General features: G+C 40.5%; 1 protein-coding gene across 1 annotated transcript; it reads right to left on the bottom strand.

The window, feature by feature from the left end:
• Nucleotides 1–1,258: 1,258 nt before the first annotated feature.
• LOC131881141 (glycine receptor subunit alpha-4-like) lies at nt 1,259–15,138 on the bottom strand (the record flags this gene model as incomplete). The annotated part of the gene is given in 11 exon segments (XM_059227918.1): nt 1,259–2,018; nt 4,226–4,516; nt 8,440–8,477; nt 8,555–8,746; nt 8,827–8,961; nt 9,540–9,622; nt 9,691–9,914; nt 10,933–11,000; nt 11,063–11,142; nt 11,247–11,773; nt 14,847–15,138. Coding segments are annotated over 10 exon segments (1,482 nt in total). The 3' UTR covers nt 1,259–1,793.
• Nucleotides 15,139–22,211: the final 7,073 nt, after the last annotated feature.

The raw sequence follows: 22,211 nt of genomic DNA on the forward strand, positions 1-22,211 counted from the left end.
ATGATATTTGACCAAACTCGTGAGCTCTGAGTACAATTCTACTATGCCGAGGTAAAACACAATAATCGTGAATCAAATCTCAAAAGGAGACAAACAAGTAGCACTACCATTCAATCAACCAACCCTGTATATTTGATTTTACATTTTGAGCGTACTAATATCGTTAAAAGGATCAATTTAGTAGTGGTTACTAAAGTGTTTCTATTATTTTTTAGCTTTGGGATACGCAACAAGAGATTGATGAAGAATAACCAGTTTTCGATCGTGGTAATTTCGTTGATCCTTCCTTATTCCTCTTGTTTCTTCGAGTGGCAAATTCAAAATGCTAGTTTTTAAACGTCTTTCAACATTTCAAATAAATCAGATGCGAATCAGATTTATAAATAATCAATATCCTCGACCATTTTGCATTGGTTTGAGAATATTCAAAATTCAAAAACTAGTCACAGCGCAAATCATTCGCCAAGAGCTTGCGATGCGAGCATGCCAGGCGGACCAATTTTTAGAACACATGGTTGACAGCTGAGATGGTAGGGTGTGAGAAGCGTAACTTTTATCCAAATAAAAAGAATGTACTTTCCTTCCCACAAGTTAGGCTCTTCACAATTCAAATGGCGTACGCAAATTTTGACCTCAATCAAACCTCTGTATCAAAAACAACAAGCTCTTGAAACTAAGTACGACATGGGCATATAAATGACTGGCTTAGTACTGTGATCTTACTAACGTGATGCTTGCTCGTTCAATTTGTGCCCGGTCCAGTATGAGTTTTAAACGTTCATAACCTTTGATATAGACGTTCGACTAAGATCAAAACGGACCAATGCCCTCTGAGTCTACAACAGAGTCAACTCGGGCGAAGGGAAATATATTTGGCTGAATTGTAGGATGATACTACTCATTTTTCCCCATTACCATTGCTGTCCAATGGTGACGTCGTCCTTGGTCAGAGGAAGGATTGGGAAAATATTAACGTGATATTGCTGACTGAGATTAGCCTTTGGAGTAGTTGATCCCTTAAGTGGGTCGATCAAATTAATCAAAAAACTAATTTAAGGCCAAAAGTTTTTTGAACACCAAAGTTTTCTCAAACCAGCAACTTTAAGACGAATATTGCTGAATATCCTTTTCCTTAGCGAGCGGGGATTTAATGCCCGTCTATTAAAAGGGATTTGGAAGCTTCGCAAATCCAATACCCCCCCCCCTCCAAGAACATCAAATCATCAGTCATGTCATGGTGAGAAGATACGTATGCATGAACAACATAAATTGAGTCTTGTCATGTTTGGTTTTATTTTTATATTTTCGTTCAAAATTAAGTTAACTGGTCAATCCGACAGTTGGTAATCATTTCTCTGTTGTGAAGCTTGAACTGAGCAATATTTGTAGTGCATTAGTCTATGCGTGAAGTAATATCAATCTAAGACAATGAAAATCCTCTGGGAACGGGTAAGAGTAACAACTTGAGCCATAATTAAGATATTGCATTCTCTATTTTCAGATTGAGACGTACATTTCCTGTCTCCATCACTTTCTTCTTGACATTCCACACAGGATCTCAACAAGAAGGTTTTTCAAGCAGTTTGTGAGAGTTCGAAGCTGATCTCGTCATCTCTTCTGACGTTCCTTGGTCTTCGTTTGAACTCAATGAAGATCCCGTAAAACGACAGTCAACTTACAATCATCTTGAGGGGTCAGTCACAACCTTCTTCATCGTCTTCCTCGGAATAATAGTATGATCCCCTCTCTTCCCTCTCGAATTTCCGAGTTTTTGGGAAGAGCTTTAACTTGACCTAATGAACATTCCAGTGACTGTAATAAGTCCAGTAGCATACATTGAAAAGAAAGAACATGAAGGGAAACACCGTTCGCGACCATTCGTCAATATTGATGGCTAGAATGCAGTCTGACATATCATGGTAAGTGTTCGAATTTCGTCCCCGATCGGCAAATTCTTCTCGACCCAAATCCTCATCTCGAAGAAGGACACGGACAAACTCGCCAGCACCGCGAGAAATCTGGAAAGATGTGACAGGAATGCCGGTGTCAAAGAGGATGATAGGCTTTTACTTTTTTGATGCTATGACCTCATGATGCTCTGTCAAAGTGAGTCAGGCGTAGCAACAATGTGATCAACGGAATAGGACCAACGAGCTCGGAGCAAAAAGGCGGCGACGCAAAACAGTCTGACACCAGATCAATTAGTCGCCTTCACTGAGCCCAGTGGTTAAAATAGCTTTATAAGTTTTGATGGAATTATACGAACACATTTTGGCACTTTTCTAGCTCACAAAACCATAAGGAATAAAAAATTACATAACTGAAGACATTTATAAGACTATAGTTAAAAAACAAAAACAATTTGATGAAGTATCGAACACACTTTGAAAACAGTTGGACCCAAATTAGCACACGATCTGTTTAATCAACATTGAGTTATAAAGGAATAAATGGACCTCTTTCAATGTGTTTTAGCTTCAAAATGCTCCGGTTACATCTAAACTCAAGTTCCCACACAAATAATGTAGATTTTTTCATATCTTAAAAGTGAAACCTCATTGATTTCATTGAAACTTTGATTGATTGGTTAACTTAGAGCGATTTTAAACGGTCCCTCCCAAAAAGTTGCACATTTGGCGCATTTACCTAAAGGGAAAATTCATAAGATTTTGAGCTATTTGCATATCAAGCAAGAATATGATAAATAATCTCGTAAGTTTTGTGATATTGAAAATGTAGTTTAATCCTCTGGGAATTTGAAATTAGATTCAGCCCGGGCATTATGGAGCTTAAATTCATGAAAGGGAGGGGGACATTAATTTCCGTTTAACTTAGTATTGGTTAAAAATGTCACATGCTAATTTGGATAAAGATTCATGAAAATTGATGGTGGACATACTCATAAGGAGCCTTTCACAATAGGATTGTGGGCAGATGACCTTGTTTTGTGCATCTAATTACGTCGCAAACCAAACATTGTCAAGATCAGTTTGATTTTTAGTCCGATAAATTCAATCCCTTGGATATAAAGATAGTGAGGGGGTAAAATCTTCTTTTGCCTTAAACCGGGCACCAGCTTTATACAACTTGCGGCCGTGCTCTATTAGACGATTCTATGCATTAGATGACCCACTCTTCGGCTTTAAACGTGACTTAGATCGTTTTTTGTGAACGATTCCAGACCAGCCTTACAAACACGAGAATCGTAAAAAAAAGATATGACTCTACAACTATTCGAAAACAACCAAAGGTGAATTCGTTATCAATCTAGAGGTTATGTCAAAACAGAGACTCCCTGCTATTGCATTCTTCCATCAACAATGAAAGAACCAATGGAATGGTTTGTCAACAGAAAGCAGGCGTCTATTTTCTGATTCAAAGGAGTCATATATCACATTGTGAAATCAACACCGATTTGGATACCGCACACATTAGATTGTTCCCACCCGCGACTTATTTTATACCGCTACGGAACTTTTATAAATTGATACCATTCACTGGAATAATGTCATAAAAAACACAATGGCTTATCTTTACATATTGATACTGAAAACAGTACATCTCTTCCTTCACTTAAATATATATTATGTGAATGGTTCTTTAGAATTACTGGAACGTACGTCAGATGGCGCTTGTCCATCCATGGGAAGTTTACATTCGTACCGTCAAAGCCCTTTTTCATTCTTGGCATGAAGCTTTGACATCCTCAAAGAGTAAAAGCAGAGAAGTTATGGGAAAGTTTCCCTATAATTTCTTAGATCCATTGGGATTTTGCATGCAAACCATACAAATTGAAACTAGGCTTACACCACAAACTGTCGAGAGGAAATTAATTTTATCGTATCTCTCGCGATTCCTTCGAGATCCTTGTTGTGAGCTTAATATTTGACTTGCTAAAAAATCATAGAAACCAAAGTTATAACTAATGCTGTAAAATAAGGCAAAACGTGCTCAAAACCTCTTTTTACGTCGTTGCGATATTTTCTTATTGTTGCCTATCTATTTCGCTCCTTTTTGTTTAACATTTCTTATTTTTTTTACTTTAATTCAAAAAGTGGGTAAGAGTTGCGATGACCAAGAGCAGGCCATATTTCTAGAAGTTCGTGCTCTAGCACATGAAATATAGCTAGTCCAAATAACAACTGAAATCATTCAAGTAACTACTTATATATCGGTCATTGTTGACGTTGACAAAGGCTTTTACGAATAAGATTACTTGACTTACTACTTCAGTTTGAATGTTCCCATTTGGTTCTCCGCACTCGTTGTCAGCAGGTTCATTCTCTCCGTTTGGACGCCGTCGAACTTGATGAAGCCCCAGCTCGCCTCGTCCTCCATTTTCTGAGAACGATGGAGGAGAGGGGGTACGAATGCTTTTACTTAGTTGGTTTTCTTTGTTGAAGTGTCGGCTTGTGTGACCCCTTCTACCACGTCTCCACAGATAGTTGGTGAAGGTGAATTCCAATAGGGCGGCAAATATAAATCCAGTGCAAGCTCCCATCCATATGTCGATAGCCTGAGGAGAATAAAGTATTGCGTTTGATTTTGGCCATCTATGCTAAATTTATATTCATCCTTAGATGGTATGTTTGGTCCGTTATAATGCAATCAAAGCAGGACAAAACTCAACTCCTGCAGCTACTCGTTCTCAGTCGATATTGATTTCAGAGTATCTTTCTAATATAGTATTTTTTCTTTATGTTTGCTATATTGTGGCTTACAGCTTGCCTAAGTCAGTCTGAACCAACATAAAGCCCAGAATTGAAACCATAAGAGACAAAAGTAAAGAATTGATTTCCCACAATAAAGTGGGAAAGTATGAGCGATGGTTATTTTTGTTTTAGTTTAAACAATGACTTTTCATGAATAGATGGCACCAAAAACTTTCAATGAATTGTATTGCTTGTCTCCTTTTCAAAGAGAGGAATGTAGACCTATTCATTCGAATGAATAAAAATCGCTAAGCCGGCGTTCCTATGCAATTAGGATAATCTGTGGGTGGTGAAGTCTCCCAGACGTGACAAAAACATTCCTCAACAGGTTGAGATGGAATAACTTTAATTCACCGTGAAATGGAAAATACCGGAATCCAACACTCTTGTACGTTTAAGGTTATGCCAAAGGAATAACTGGTATTTTAACTTTCATCTAAATTACATCACTTGTCAAGATTTGATGGTTAATGTTGATAGCGCATCTGAATTTTTTGCTTCAAACCATGAAAAAAATGAATTGTTGAAATCAAAAATATTGCCTTTGTTAGAACTACGTAGTTGTTGGAACTTCGTGAGGTCAAACTTGGGACAAAGTGGATTGGGGACCTGTCAAAAACCGTTTTATGTTGAACGTCAAATAGGCTTATCCACAATTGACGACATTTCACGATAATGATGGTAAAATTTTGAAGTCAACTTTGACAGCTCAAAAGATGACTTGAATAAATGTTCCCGTCTCACATGCAAATTCAAAAAGGATCTCCGACTGAAAGAGTGGTTATAGAGGCTTTCGAATGGCCTACATGGCTTGGGCGGGGTTACATTCATACGATCATGGAACCAGTTTTAATGGAAGTGTAAGTAGCTAGATTTGGTAGGTTCAAATTACCTGTTCCATTATATTTGAGCAAAATAATATCTATGAATAATATTTCTCAAGAAACAAAGCACCAAACGGGCTTTATGGTGTAATGTCAGCCTTGTAATCGTTCCACGATTTGGGTAGGTCACATTAGTTCATAGTTCGCTTTCATCGTTTATGATTAGAGGGCGGAATAAAAAGTTCGGTTTTTTTTGTCTTGTTCTGGCGAAATGAACGTTTTGCGACTCCTACGTAACTTCCCCGAACTTTTATTAAACAAGGGGACAAGGGTGAAGTTCGTGTTAGGAAAGAGTTAGGAAGAAGTTTCTAGGCCGACCTAATTGTTAGGATCGAATACAGTCCCCGGAGTCGTACAATGTTCAACGAAGATAAGGGCTTTGTTATTCTTTACATTTTTAAAATGCATCCAAGACCTTTGCCCCAATCCAGCACTTGAACAAAGTGAGCGAAAGAAGTGGCATTAGTTGTACAATACGGCTTAAAATGAATTCTTTGGACAATAAGCTCTTACAGAACCTTTGAACACAGCCAGTGTCATCTACGTATCACTTGTTGCCGTACCTCTCCGACAATTCTACGTTTTAGATGAATCTTTGCTAAGTCTTGAACGAGGAAATTTGCAAATTATGCCTAACCAACAAATACCTTAATGTGGCCAATTCAAAACCAATATCAGATCCAATATTTTATCAAATTTGACGTGACCTGTTGAGAACTCATTTCCCAAGCATCGGATAAAAAGCCGTAATAATCGAGCCAAAAAAGAAACAAAAAAAAGAAGAAACCCATTGACCAAGTTGACTCGCAAAGAATCGTTCTTATCGCCCCAGAGCAGTTTATTTGACTCACTTTGACCATATGAATGGCACAAAAACTTCAATTAGAAACAGATCTTTGCTAAATAATACATGGAACGGCAAAAATTGTTATGGCTTTTAATGCATTTCTAATAAGAAAAAACTACCTTTTCTAGCCCCATTTTATTCCACTTCTACGCAAAAGAGTTCAACTTTTCACAATGTGCGGAGAACAGATGCTTGCTTGGTCCAAGTCTCTCAGATGAGACTTCTGTTTCAAGTCAAAGGAAAACGAATCATTTTGACAATGCATGGGAGGAAGTAATACCTCATCAGTTACAGTAATTAGATCCAAGATAAAAGTTTTCCTACCCGCTTGAAACTTTGCTCCTTAGCTTTGCAGGTCAAATCATGTTATATTGCATCTGTACTCTGAAACATTCGTTGACAAAATCCCAACAAAACAAGTGGAAAATGCGTCTCTCTTAAAGATTGCTGAAGAACGTGAAACAAACCATTCTCCATTTCGTTGTGCCAGGATTCTTTTCTTTTCATTTCTAGGGAAAAACCATTAATTCAAAGATCTAGCAAACACCCTTGAGTGCCAAGGAACCTGCAAGCCAACCTAAAAATCTAATGACAGTTTTTAAGTCTCAAGGGATGATTAATTTCTTTTGTGTGTGTGCGTGCGTGTGTGTATGAAACAGCCCACCCATCTTTCCACATGCCAGTTACACACAGTCGATGTTTTTTCGATTTGTTCCAGTCATATGTTCCACTGGGGCAAGGAAAAAGTGGACTTAGGACTATCATTCCGTTGGCCTTTTCTAGTTTTCGCCCTGCGACCTTGCATTTTTGCATCCTTTCGTCCTTTTTGTGGATGCCACTCTCTCCTCAATACTCAAGAACTTTCACAAATGGCAGGACCGTTGATGCACAAGCTCTGCTAGAAATATGAGGCCACACCATAACTACCCACACACTTTTCGATTGGTGTATTGATTGGTGAGAAACCCACTTTTTCTGCGAACACCCAGAGGTCTTGACAAGGTTGAGCTTCCACAAAGTCATGGCAGAAAATAAAGTACTTAATTCCCCTGCAGGAAGGCTAATATTGCTATTAGAGCTTCCGTTCATCATCTTTTCCCTAAGTCTAATACCTGGAGGTAAAAGCGCAGTCGCGGTATCTTGATCCCAGAGATGCTGGTTTCACCTTTGGTCACCAGATTACTCGATATTCTGCTGTTGCTTACCTATAACAATCTCACTTATTCCCTAGAAACATTAGACAGGATCTTAGCGATCGGATCTTTGGAGCAGGTTTTTTGTGGAACTCTAGTCACAAGCAATGGTTTTGGAAATCATGGCACTTTGGTCTTATGAGAAATCAATGGTCAAAGTGTGCCTTCCTTCTTTTTGCCATTGCAAGCTTTTTTTAATTCGACAGTTCTGTCGGATTTTTTTTGTCAGTTTGATCGATTTTTCGATAATCTTTATAAGCATTGGACTTATTCGTATTGATATTGACAGCTTTAGTTTATTCAAAATATTTCCGGACAGTTTTATTAGTCCTTTTGAGCTGGAACTGAATGGGGGGAAACCAGGTACCACAATGAAAGTATTGATGCGTGGAAACTAGAAAATGTCTCGAATTTTTGCAAATCGTCTCAGCATCTTAAAAATACTCTAACCATTCACCTCCAAGGGTCAGTTCAAGCTCTTGAGTTGCACCTTTTCCATTACTCCTGCCTTTGAACTTTATCAAAATATTAAGATCTTTTGGATAACGGGCCATTGTGTGTTTTTAGGAAGAGGCCAAATTTTTAATTAACAGGCTCTCGGTTAGCGGAAATTATCTGAATCATACGGATCACTTCAAAATCGATCCTGGTCTCCAGCTCTCGTAAACGCCCATCAAATTAAGTTAGGCTTTCATTGCAGAGCTATGAAGTGCTAATTATCTACACAGCTTTACTAGAGTACTTCGAGTTTCGCAATCGTAGCTCTGCAGGTCAAAAATGTATGTAAGGTACACTAGCCTTACCTTGACATATGACACCAAGGGAACCTCCGCTTGGACATCTATAACAGAAACCACAAAAGTATATACAAGGAGCTTACGGCCCTGATACTTGGGGAACCGAAATCGAAGTACAAACCCGAGGCTTTGCTTGAAACAGTGAGCAACGTAGTCACACCCAAAGTCGTTCTTCCGGCCACGGAATCCACGTCCATCCAAAATGAAACCCAAGATATGACCACAATAAGAATGGTGGGCAAATAGGACTGGACCATGTGGAAGCCTAAAGATCGCTTCAAGTGCAGTTCAGCCAACAAGCAACTGTAGTTGCCTGGAAATGACACATTTTAACTTTAAGAGAGTGTTGCTTATTTGAAGGGCCCAAAGCCCCATAATCTTATGGGCTCTTACCAATGTGGAACGTTTCTTGGCATTTGGCGGCAATCACCTTAAAGATCTCGAATTGGGGCATCTTCACCTCATTGGAGATGTCCACGGCGGATTCATCTTTCCATTGCAAGATCAGTTCTTTCGTAGTTTTGGAAACTGGATATCAGATGGTTAAAAGTTGGGCAGTTAAACAAAAAAAAGTCTCCACCATAAACTTCCCATAAATTTTCCCTATATATTACTTAATGTCAAGGGTGTACGGTTTCGACGTTAATTCCCCAGAGAAGAATGTCAACAAGGCCTCGAAAAGAGCTCTTTACAAAAGACAAGCCTAGTTGTTTTAATGACGCAGTTTTCTTCTTTTCCTCAAAGGCCACAAGATGGCAAATTCCTTGGGTTTTTCAGCGTATTTACACGGGCAAGCTACACTGGAACATCTGTGAATATTTATGGTTGCCCAAGGGATAAGCTTTAGACTCCCCCTTATGAGCATTCGATGACGTCACCGTTGCCTTTGAAGTAAGGCAAACTGTGTTAGCCTGAGTTTCAGCGCTGCGGAAATGATGACGTCAGAGCCAAATGTCAACGAAATAATTGCAGTTGTATATCAAGCCTTCCCAGTCATTTCAAACCAACAGCGCTGTTGATTAACATCCAAGGCTAAGCATCAAGAAGAATGTGACGTTCTAGCGTTCGAGTTTCTTTCATACATATTCTGAAGGAGTTGAACTCACATGACGCTATTTCCATGGTGCATACTTGCTCATCCAATGGAAACTTGGAGAGTTCCATCATGCAGGAGAACTTCAATTTCAGTCTAAGGGCAAAGAGTTCGAACAATCTTGACATTCCACATCAACGAAATGGGCGTAAAAAAGGAATTACCTGAGCATATAGAGAATGTTGCCTCCCGGATTAATCCGAACCAAAACGTTGGGAACAGTCACATATTGGAACTCAGCATCTTTGGCGTTGGGGAAGTAGACTTCTGGTTTCCAGATCCCCTTCACTAGATTGGGATCATTCAAGTCCAATGGCTCGTTCAACTGAGGATGGTTGAGCCGTGGATCGAACCAATGTTGTCGGAGATAAAGATCCACTTGGTAGTCCTGAACAAAAGGATAGAACGATATTTGATGGGCCCTCGTCTGCATAGAATACTCAACCAACCAACCAGCTCACTATTGGACCGACACTGCAGAATTGGAAGTTTATACTAATCGGCATATTAAACGATGGTTCAAGTTATGGTTCACTGCCAACCTTGACTGTGGGAATCATCAACAAATTCAAATTCTGTATTCATCCAGACGAGGTTTAATCCATCTCGGTTAGAGGAACTTGTTTTAGGCTAATTTATCTATTAGTGAGATAGATGTTTTGATGATACATGTTACACTTATGGCAGAAGCGTTCGGGCAAAAATTATTTAGTGCCAAACATTCTGATCGCAAGGTGCACAAATATGTCGGAACATTTGCCTATTAAAAGGGCATGCTATGAAAAAGGCCAACACGTACTTATAAATAAGTACAAAGGCGGTGAGGTCAGTGAATGTTTGCAACCATATGCGAGTCTTTGTAGAACCCTTTCTTGCAATGGTGTAAACCATTTTGGAAGAAGGAAAGGGCTTATTTTTCATGTTTAAGGTATCCCTCCACCCCTATTCAAAATTGCGTCCTTAGGGTTAGACTAACCTCATCAGATTTGAATATGAATGCAAAAAATTGGCCCTATACAATTTTGGCAAAATTTGGCACTCGAGCAACGTGAAAGTGGGAGAATGGTTAAGTGGCCTTTGAGAGGCAGGAACAAGCGGAAAGGTTGCACTCCGTGTACGAATTATTCTGCATAGAAATTGTGCTTCCTTTTTCCCCATTTCCTTTCACAAAGAAAGAAAAGGCCTTCTCTACACCATGAACATCATCAATTTGTTAGAAAGAAAACAGGGGTTCTTGAATGAAGCTGCAAATGGGAATAATCAAAGGTAACTAGAATCTCCTTTGGCTCACATTGTTTTTTTTTTTGAAGGATTGAACGAGTGATATGATAATGCCCCTTTAAAACCCGACGCATGAATTTGCCTTGTGTATCTAAATTAATTCTAAAAAGCAAGTAATAGCTCACCATTGTATCCGGATTGATGGATCCCAAACTACGTACGTAGAGCTTGCAATCGACCACTGTTGCTTTTCCTACGAACCCAATATCCCTCAATTATCATTCAAATTTCAAATCTTTCAATTTTTCATCATACCCAGATGGTTTGTAGGCGTGGCTCTCCTGTCATAATGTTGGAGAAGAGAATCCAGAATATTGAGGGCAGTAGTGTGTTCGCTGCAAAAGAGCATGAAATACCATTTTCCAATATTTTTTAATAGTGTCGCCATCAGTGGTGTACATTTACCGTACTTTAGTTCTGGCAATTCATTGAAACTTACTTGGGTCTGTCAGTGACTTCCTCCTGGACAGGTTGTGGTTCTAGTGTTGTTGCTAAAGTGACGTTTTGGTCCACTTCTACGTCTGATAAAACTTGATGCCACACCAACAAGCACAAGAATGTTCCAATGCAAAGCCTGCCTCGCATTGTTACAATTACCAAGGCCAAAGGTGGAAAACAAACACGTGGATCTGTTGTCGACGAATGAGTTGTATGTGGGCAAGGTGGAGATCCAGTAAGCCTTCACCGGCAGACAAGCTGCACGTTCCAATAGGGGCAAACTTCTCGCCCAAGTGATTGTTTGTTATTCGTTAATTCACATGGAATGGAACTTTTTTAAGGACCCCTTATTTGAGACGGACCAATCCCTTTGGAGGTTCAAACACACCTTTAGGTTCTTGAATGGATCAGTTTCTTTTTCCACGGGTCTTTGGCACTGCGTTGGTTCTTCTGCAGTCGCCCACCTAATGGAAAGACTCGCTTCTTCAAGTTTTCAGAGGATATGGTATGGGGAACCTCCAATGGAACCTTCAATGAAAATAGAAAATTCAATGTTCGACATGTTCCCCCAAGTCAACTCCAAGAACCCATTGAATGGAGATTTAATGAAGTATTAAAAAATCAATTTGAATTATCATCTAAGTTGTGTTTGAATAAGAAAACTAACGAAGACGCACTACTACCGTAGTTTCCTATTTGGACCAATCTTGTTTGTTCCAAGTAAACTCCATTTCGACCCACAATAGCTCGTTAAATATCATATAGTACGAAATACAGTAAAGAAAAATGTTTTAGAAACCTTGTCCTAACGATTCTCTACGAATATATTAATTTAAGTGTAAGGTTGTAGAAACATTATCTTTTAGACCTAAAGCACGTACAGTGGTCTATGTTTTGAGCACATTTTGACAAAAAAGTCTTGCTAGGATGATTGTCTTCTTCCACTCAAAGTGACACAAGTTTGTCCTCGGCTGTTTTAACACAAACACACGTCTTGTGCACAAACCATTCGGTTGTGAAATTCGTGACCGGAATGCCTTTTATCAACAGATATTAAAAGAAAAGATTCCTCCACGCATCAATAGAATGAGCTGTGGCGATTTGTCTAAGCAAAGCATTTTTTGATCGAATGAGGCACATCTTACTGTTTTGCTCGTTAACATTGTCATTTTTAGAGCCATATCTGAACTTCGGCGATCAAAAGAGATTTTTGTCAGCATACGGTAAATTGTATTTTTAGGTACCTGTTACTAGACAATCAAGAACATAATGTTCATTTAGAGTTTCTCCGAAATTTCTATAATGGTTGCTATTTTTATCACGAAAGCGACCTGTGCTTCAAACACAACAAAAAGAACTTTGAATAGACGTTGTGGGTTAGGCTTTTTGAAGTTTCGAGAGATTGCTCGCGGGGAAAGAAGGCATTATCTCTGGCCGTTGTATATCTCACGCATACTTTCCAAAATTTTGATGACAATATGAAAATAACTACAGGCTTAGGCATGAGAGAAAATAAAACGAAACTAACTGCAAATTTCCAAAGTTGTTGAATATAGAGAGACTACTTTCATGGCAGAAAACTTTCTTACCTGCAAAATATTTTGAACGCTCTCGTTCGCAATTCTATCTACGACTTTGTCAATTCCAATGTTAATCCAGATTTAGAGGGAACAGAATGACAAGTTCTACAGTCAAAATAAAGGCATGCAGGACTAAAAGTTGCTTTACACTTTCATACTCTGAAAAACTACAACTTTTTTAACAGGGAGGGGAGGGTGACCATTTGCATGGGGTTAGTGTCCATGGTTCAAAGATGAGATATATTTTAGAATGACCTTGATTAGGAAACAGCCGACGAATTTAATCAGAATTTGAATGCTACAGGGAATTACCATGGCATTCTTCAAATATAGAAGTAGATTGAGGGGTAGGTTCCAAGAATATTAGTGTGTTAAAATTTGAACTCGAATATTCTACCGGATTTGGGGCTAAGAAGGCTTGGGATCCAATTCCAAGGTAAATGTTCGAAAATTGAGTTTACTACCCCTTCTTTTACAACCTGTCTATGTTTTTAAGAAGGCAATGTTGCATTTTTTTCTTGATTATCACTAGACTCCGACAAAATATGCTTTTTCACGTGGAACAGAAATTGCAGCAGTTTGACGGTTTGGATGTGAGAAAAAGCTGAAACGAGGCATTGGATTAAAAAACCGGTTACTTCAACTTTCTCGACTTTCTGCTCGGCATACGAACAACATTTTTTGTCGGAGTGAAGTTATCACACACACTCTTGGTTAAAATCAAATTAGGAATTACTGGCTCCTGGCATTGTCCTCTCCTGATGGCTGCAAGTACATTATGTGAGGTTGGAGGCATTAAAGAGACAATATATATGAAGTTGAAAAAAGACTTTTTCATCCCTCTCCACTACGATTTTTAAATTTGCTTAAGATTGAATATTTTATTTGTTACTTTTTTGATAGATTTAGAACCAACTTCGTTTTTGGCGCTTAAAGAGTTGTTAGTTCTTGACATAATATAAATATGAGTGTTTTAAAAATGCATTTCATAACATAATTAGCCTATCTTTACATAAAACATATTTTCATAGTACAATCTTATGGGAAATGATCGCAAAAGTTTTGATGTGCTAGCAGCAAACGGTAAAAATCTATGCTTAATTCTTATTTCAATGTCATAAGTGTTAGTGAATTTGCCTTTGCAGGATTTGAAATGTCTCCCAGATGTTTTGGTGATAAATAAATCTTGTCACAGGTCTTTAGCAATAAGTTGTTCATCAAATAATACCTTATTGAAGCCTGGCATTTTAGAGCGTGTTCTCGAATTTCCATGTTTGTTTGTCTTAGTGACCTGTATTAGAACTCCTATTACATGACACTAGTTTGTCCGTAACTAAACGAAGCAGAGGGCGCCACATCCGTGCATTGAAAAGAACTATAGGCCTCAACATTAACTTTGGGAATCATGGCTTCCACACTGGTAGTTGAGTTTTGATCCGCTCACTATCTGATTGCCTGAACTGCAGATGTTAGTGGCTTGATGTTCATGCCAATATTTGTATTGTCTGTTTGAGCAGGTAAGAGTACAATTCAGTATTTGGCACCATCATTTTTTCCCTTTCAGTCCCTCATCAATTGCAATCACAATTCTGATTAGGAATAGTACTGGCCTTGATGTTCGGAAAGGAAGTGCCACAATCAACACTTATCGATGATCCAAAGAACTTCTTGAATTGACATGAGATTGATCAGAAAATTGCCACTCAGTGTGCAAGTGATTCTAAGCACGAGTGCCATGTAATAGGCTCACATTTCCAAATTTAGGCAACCAAATGGCTGACGGAGAATGCACTTTAAATGATGTCTCGATATCCATGTCCGAAATAACGCTTCGAGGTCATTTAGGTCTTAAATTTAAGAACCAACTCAATGTCAGAAGACTAACCTGAGGGCTAAAAAGGCCAATGAGATCCTTAATGGCACTTGCCAGCTGAAGCGTTGGCAATGGTTCCCTTTGTCCCTTCTCACAACGGCTTGGCACTTACGGGACATAGACCACTGGGAATGAGATCAATTCTTACCTCCAATAAACTTTGTTGATACCAACGATACTATGCTCTTCTTTCCTCTCCTTTAGCTGGACTGGCCAACATCGTGACAATAGTTCCTCACCTCTCTCCTCTCGTCTTCGTGGAAATGTGCTCCAGCGGACCTTCAGCGAGCCGATCCCGGTTAAGAGGTACTTTATACTCCATCCAGTTAGAAGGAGAAAATCGGATATCTTCCCCATCGGCTCTTGCACTCGGCTTAGAACATCAAGAGGAGGTTTCATACTGCAGAAGACGAAGTTGGTCTTACTGGGTGAAAAATAATATTTGGCAATCGGAATTAACAATAGTTCACTTGCATTTAATACCAAAAGGGGCAAAGGAAAAGTGTTTAGAATTCGTAAAGTTGGTATATAAAGAAGTTGTAGTTTGAATTGTGTTTATTTATTTAAGTTTAGAAATTGATAGAGCGTGCTAAATCGACCTTGACATAGTTCCTAATTCACTTGTTAGCGAATATTTGATGGATTTGATTGACCTAATAATAATATCTTTATTGCGACCCTTAGTCGTGTCATGGCGTAAAAATATAGAGGAAAGATGGTGCATAAACATAATACAGACTGTAAAATGTATAAAAGAAACATGTCAAAAATGGTAAAAGCAATAAAATATTTGACTAGAGAGTGATATCACAATAAATTTGACTAACATTGTTTCAGTGCACATGAAAAAAGTGAAGAGGATGAGAGCAGACGGTACAGACACAGTTAGGTAAAGGTAAGTGATGAAATTCTTGGTTATTGCAAAGAAGAGAATGGGCCAGATTGAACAGATCTTTTGTCAGCTCCCGTCGTTGATGGCATTTGGCCGGGAGCCGGACAAAGGTGCGCGACCGCCAATACTCCGAAGAGATGTCGGGCCAAGGACAATAAGGTGTTAGCAAGCCCTTGACAGGGAAGGACAATTTGTGTCCGGACATCACCTCCGGAAAGGTCAGGTTCCCACACTGTTGGACACTAACCTTGCTAGCCCGATGGTGAGGGGCTCGGTTTCGCATAGAAAATGCGTCCATGCATTGTTGATATGTTGGGGCACGCACAAGTATCGGTTGAGGAACTTGGAGAAGGTGGCATCGGCGGATTTGAGAGCGGATTGGGCGGAGTTTGGGAACCACAGGTGAAGGCCGTAGAGGAAAATTGGAGTGATGTAGGTCCGGAAGAGTTAAAGAACTATTGGAAGGGGAAGATTCTTGATGGGAAGTCTTTTGCAAAGGTATCCGATCCTGACCCTGGCTTTGACTATTGATGATTTGAGATGGTTGGTGAAGGAGAGTTGAGTTGAGAATGTGAAACCGACATAATTAAAATTGTTGACAATTTCAATCGGACTATTATAGATATGGAAAGAGGTGGGAGGCAGACGACCTTTGTGGAAAACCATGGCCTTCGTCTTGATGTTATTGACTTGAAGGCCGTTCTCTTGGCAATAACCGTGAAGTGCATTGATGGCATTTTGCAATTCCACGGCCGAATGAGCCAAGACAATCAGGTCGTCTGCATATTGGAGACATTGTACCATAAAATGGATGATGGTGGGGCCTTGGTGTGTGAGGGCTTCGGGCAGGTCGGATACATAGATGTTGAATAGTATTGGCGATAGGGGATCCCCCTGCGGAAGGCCAATGGAAGTGTAGTAGCAAGGGGATAGGTCCTCCCCAGAACGAATGGAGCATCTGAGTCCCGCATAGATGTTGGACAGCAGGACACAGATTGGCCGCGGAACTCCCCACAGTTGGAGTTTGAGGAATAACCGCGTTTGGTCCACCCTGTCGAATGCTTTGGAGAAATCCACAAAGCATCCATACACTCACCTCTTATTGCTGATGTTTGAGTGCACAATTTCATAGAGGAGAGTAGCTGCCGTGGTGGTTGAGCGGCTTCTCCGGAAATCGAATTGGAACTCGGGAAGAAGATCCCTATTCTCGACCAATACAGAGAAGCGGGCAGCTAGTAGGGTGGACATCATCTTCAAGAAGGGGTTCTCCAGGGCGATTGTCCGATGGTTGTCTAAAATGTCCCTGGACCCCTTCTTAAGGATGAAGTTGATGGCTGACTCCATCCACGCTGGTGGGAAGAAGGTAGAGTGGAGGGAGAGGCTGAAGAGTTCTTGGAGGAGTGATTGGGCTTAGGTCCGGAGAAGTGAAAGTTGGAAGGGAGAGAACCCTGATGTTGAGGGGGCTTTACTCTTCTTGAAAGCCACGTCCATCTCGGGATCCGTGAAAGGCTGCAAAATGGATGGTATTCTTCTGCGCAGCCATGGACCTCCTCCACTACTGTTTCCGATGTTGATGCAAACAGTTCTTGATGGTGGAGGAGGAATTTACAGACGGGAATTTCCGAGTTGGTGGCGGGCTTTTTGGGACGTTTGTACAAGCCCGCCATCCTGAACGAGGCCGAGGATGAGAGCAGGTTCTCCACTTCCAACCTTTGGTGGGCTGACTCGGCGCTCCTCAGAGACTTGTGATATGTAATTCTTGATATTCGCAGTTTTTGGAGCATTAGGCCCCTCAGCTCTCGATGGTAGGGGCTGAATCACGGGGTCTCGAGTCCTCCTCTGCACTGAGGAGGACACTTTGAATGCTTGCGAAATGCCTTGGGCCAATGCAGCTGGATTGGTCACAATCCCAGTGTTGATGGATAGCTGCAAGGCCTCAAGTTGAGCCGCGCACATTGTTGCATTGACCACGCACCTCCCATTTTGAGTCACACCCAGATGATGGAAATTTCTGGGCATCTTGAAGATAACTGATATCGGTAGGTGATCAGACACGGCCAGTGGATGGACGAAACTGGACGGGGATGTAATATATTCTGATATGAAAATGTGGTCAAGTACAGAGCCGCCCCAGGAGTAGGTGTTTGTTGGGACTCCCGGGTCAGAGGGCAGAGTGATTCTCCAATGACTCAGGGTCTGGGTTGAGCTCGGAGAATTCACTCGAGTCAGGACGGATGTTGGAGTCACCACCAATGATAACTTTCTCCGGATTCTTCACCCTCTGAAGGATGGATGTGAGGTCCGAGACGAGATCATCATAGTCCGTGGTTGGCTGATAGTGGACGCCAATGATGTTGAAGCCTTGGGTGTCCACGGCCGTGTGATGAGGAGAGGACGAGAGAAGGGTGGGCTCAAAGCGTTTGGTAATATAGGGCTCCAACCCACCGCTCGGACGACCACGCCCAGCAGGCTTCCTGGCGTGGACCACCAAACCCTGTTTGCCAGGAGAGCAACTCTCGTGTTTCTCCTTGGTGACCCAGGTCTCCAATAAGAAGGTGAAGGCGTGTTCTCGGATTTTATCGAGGCACCGTCCAGCTCCAGCCACTTGCAGCATGTTCGCCCGTCCGTATGACAGTTGAGGAAGCAGGTCGACACCGGTTGATTCCCTCCTCTCCGCTTGCTGATCCGCTTTTGCCACCGATGCTGGTTCCTCGCGATACCGAGTTGTTCAATCCGACCTAGAAAAGAGAGATTACTTTTGTCATTGAGAGAGGGAAAGGGAAGGGATGGTTGGGAAGAGGAAGAGGGTTCGAGGGCTAGAAGCTCACGTCTTGAAAAAGATGTGGGCCTGGGAACATGGGAAGGGGAAGGATTTGAAGGGGAGGTGCACTGAAAGGGGCATATCACAGATTCATGGGGGGCCACTATTTGTGGGCGTGCCCCGCTCACTGGTATCACAGTTGGCAAATAAACAAGTTTAAAGATCTTTCCTGTAAGGTCAATTCATATTCTTTCAGCTGACGCCTCGAATGGCGGACGTGCGTTTTTATTCCTCCAACAAGAATCTTGTTTTTAATGGTTTTAAGCTTTTCTTTGTAAAAAATGATAGCGCTCGATTCGTGCTTGACAAAGTGTCTAAATAAATTAAGACTATGCCATGGCATGCCATGCCATAGTTTCATCTATCTTAGTTGGACTCTCGATAGCTCATTTTATTTCCTCCCGTTTATACTCATTGAGGCAGGAGTTCCTAAAATCTCATGCCAAACACGTCCAAGGAAACAAACATTATCTCTTTTCTTCTCTTTCCATGTCTAGGTCAAAAAGGGTCAAGTTACATGGATAAATGTTGTCCTTGGAGATTTAATTGCTATCGATTTTTATATTCTCGAGAGGCACCAAGTGGGCCAATTCTGTCAAAGAAGTGATGCCATCAAGTACTGGTACTGGCCTGGTGCTCACAGAGTGGGATAGCATATTTCCGTACGAAACGTTTGGCTGTAAGTTTAGGGCCAAATCAGTACACGCATCTATTAATGGTTTCTTGCCAATGATCGTCTGGATGGTATAGAAGTAATGCTTGTATAAAAAGACCCGCAGGCCTATGTACACCCCCATAGTAAATAATTAGTAATATTAGGGCATTTAAAGATGAGGCAAATCGCACCTTTGAGCCTGGCTGCAGTTCTGAGGGTGTGAGGTCGAGAAAATATTTGGTTGTCTAGGCAAAATTTCATTTTTTATTGTCTCAAAATGGCGCCAAATATTATATACTTTTTCTCCCAAAAGTGTAAAAACATTATTTTGTTATTCATATTAATCATGCCCCTTTCAGATACGGTGCTTTGTAATTGTCCTATACTTGTGGGTGCACATCACACATTCATCCGGGGTTCAGTGCCATCCGGGTCACGGACCTATCCGGGTCACGGGTCCATCCGGGTCATGGGGCCGTCCCAACATAGGGATCACAGGGCCGTCCCACGGGGTCAAGAAGCCATCCCAGGCCCTTGCCAGCTTGGCTTACTGCCTCCACAAGATCAATCGTCCAACAAGGAGAGAACGCTGGATCCCACTGAGGGGAGAGCTACAAGCTCCATCTCCTCCAACTGGTAGAGCAACTTAGTGGACAGAGGGCCACAGCCGGTAAACCGACTGCGCCATGTTCTACGCTTGTGGGTGCACATCACCCACAAGAAGTTGGATGGACTTGATAGTGTTATGAATTTATGCTCGTGCTCATTCAAGTCAAATGTATAAAAACCATAATAGTCTGGAGATGGAGTCAGTCACGAAGTGTTTGCAACATGGCGCAGATCTGACCCTTGATCAGGTCAGCTTTGGGTGGGTCTCCTTGGTATTATATTCACCTCAATATCCTTCTGCCTTCCAAAGTCTTGCTCAAATGCAATGGTCTTGAAGACCTCCTCCGCACTCAAATGTTCCGACTCTCAGCATCATAAGAGTATTGCGGTTTTTTTTTCACTACGGCAGACTACACGACGTTAGATTCTGCTTTTATCCTCCTGAATTCAGAACCAATCTGGTCCAACTTTGTCTTCTCATCCAGGAGTTCACCCAAGATTGCATCCTGCACCCGTAGGTTACGATTGCTCTTACTATTTGCCACCAAGCTTTGGAACAAGCCGTTTTTGGCCTTGGGGGAATTCAATACAACCTTAGCCGCATCAGTGGTTATCCTTTTTCCGTCTTGGAGGCTGATTTCCCTTATGGGCAGCCGTTTGACATATTCAAAGACTCCAATCTTTTTTTCTCAAACAGATCATGGGTTGTTCAGTTGAATCTCTTTGATAGTTCAATTTACAATTTATCATTCAATGAAAAACGTTATTTTGAAACCTTAATTGTTGAGGGTTAAGAATTTGGAAAAGGTGTACGCTTAGGCTTTTTCCCAAAATTTGAGTTATTCATTTTTAGGAAACTACGCCATTGAATTTCAATTTGTGAAAGAAAATACTTTTATAAGACATTAAATGTAACCAAAAGAGGGCTAATTTTCTTTAAATATGATGTATTTAAAAGATGTTGATATACTATCTAGTAAAAACTGAGCATTTTCATTGGGATCTGCCACGTACATGTGTAAAGGCTTTTCAACAAAGACTTTAAATTTCTTGTTTTATTGGATAGCTTCCATGGTTATTAAGCATTATTGACATATTTTGTTGGTCATTCTAAAATGTTATCTTGAATTGCTAATATCAAAGCTCAACATTCCACTTACCAGCTTAAGCCTTTTGTTACCTGAATTAAGCTCTTGGCCTGAAAAATCCTGCTCAGTACATCCTTACTACATGCAACTTTGTGTATGTATGACCCTGTTTTTGTTGTGGGATGTCCTTGTTGTTGGTTGATAAAGTGACAAAATCAAGGAGTAGTAATTGATCCCTGGCTTTAAGGTCGGCATTTTGTTACTCATAGAAGTGAAAAGAAAGTATCTGCTTATGAGGAAAAAATACTCTTTAGAAGCTGACATTGAGTCTCTTAATCTCCATCCTTCGTGGAAAACATTATAAAAATGTCCTTTGCCTATAGGAAGATATGGTTCCAGTGTATGATACGTCGCCAGAAGCAGGTTATTAGCCAAGGCAACGACATTAGGGGTTGAAATCGATTACCTAATAGCTTCAAGTTTCCTCATTTGCCAAGAGAGAAATGAAATAGTAAATGCCACTCTGGAACGTGAAAAAAGGGAGGAATAACTTTTGGGTTATTGGGGTCGTTACAATTACGCCATTTTAAAATCTAATGGGATTACAGTTCCTTTTCGAAAAATGGAATAAATTACTGCAATTTGGTTACTTGTAATTTCGTTACTACTGCCCAGCATCATTAATTGTAAAAAATCTGCCTTTACCTCAAAATTTGAATTCCAAATGATTTTGTAGTGCAAACCTTTTAAGACATTCTTTTTAGCTCAAGGATTTATTTCAGACAAAACACGGCTCTGGTACAGGGTGAGCCTTCTTCAGCGCAGACCATCATCGAATTCAGCTCTAAGTTAGAATTGACCTTTTTTACATTTTCTTTTGTCAGGAAAAAGGAAAATGTGACACATATATATATCGAATTTTGAAAAAGACGTTGTGCTCCCAAATCATGACGATAAAGTTAATGTTTAGGAAAATGATGAGCTTTTATGGAATCGCTATGCCAAGGGGAAAGGTCGGAATTGTAAATATTTGCACAAAATCGCAAGGCATACAAAATGAGTCAAGACTCCAGCCATGTTTGTAATATCGGGTAATGTCTCGAGCCTCAAAGACTCTTTAGAGCCCTAAACGGAGCATAGAAAAATTCAACATCCATTAAAAGCACTTGTCCAGTTCCGCTGATCTTTGCCTGTCTAATATTCCAATAGAGGGCAGCTCTATCAGTTTTCTCAAGGATATCTTACTACTTCAACGCCAATCAGCAATACAAAAGTCAAAACACATGATTCTTTGTCTTCTCAATCTGAGAGGGAGGTATAGATATGACATTAGGTTTTCCCTGAGGCAAATATTGCACAGAAAGCTCCTCGCCAGTCTGCAGTTGTGGGAACTTGCGAGAGCGCCTTGAATGAGATCAATTCAAATGGCGTCCCCTTCAAGTGAAATG

Source organism: Tigriopus californicus, chromosome 1 (genome assembly GCF_007210705.1).
Source record: "Tigriopus californicus strain San Diego chromosome 1, Tcal_SD_v2.1, whole genome shotgun sequence".
NCBI lineage: Eukaryota > Metazoa > Arthropoda > Copepoda > Harpacticoida > Harpacticidae > Tigriopus > Tigriopus californicus.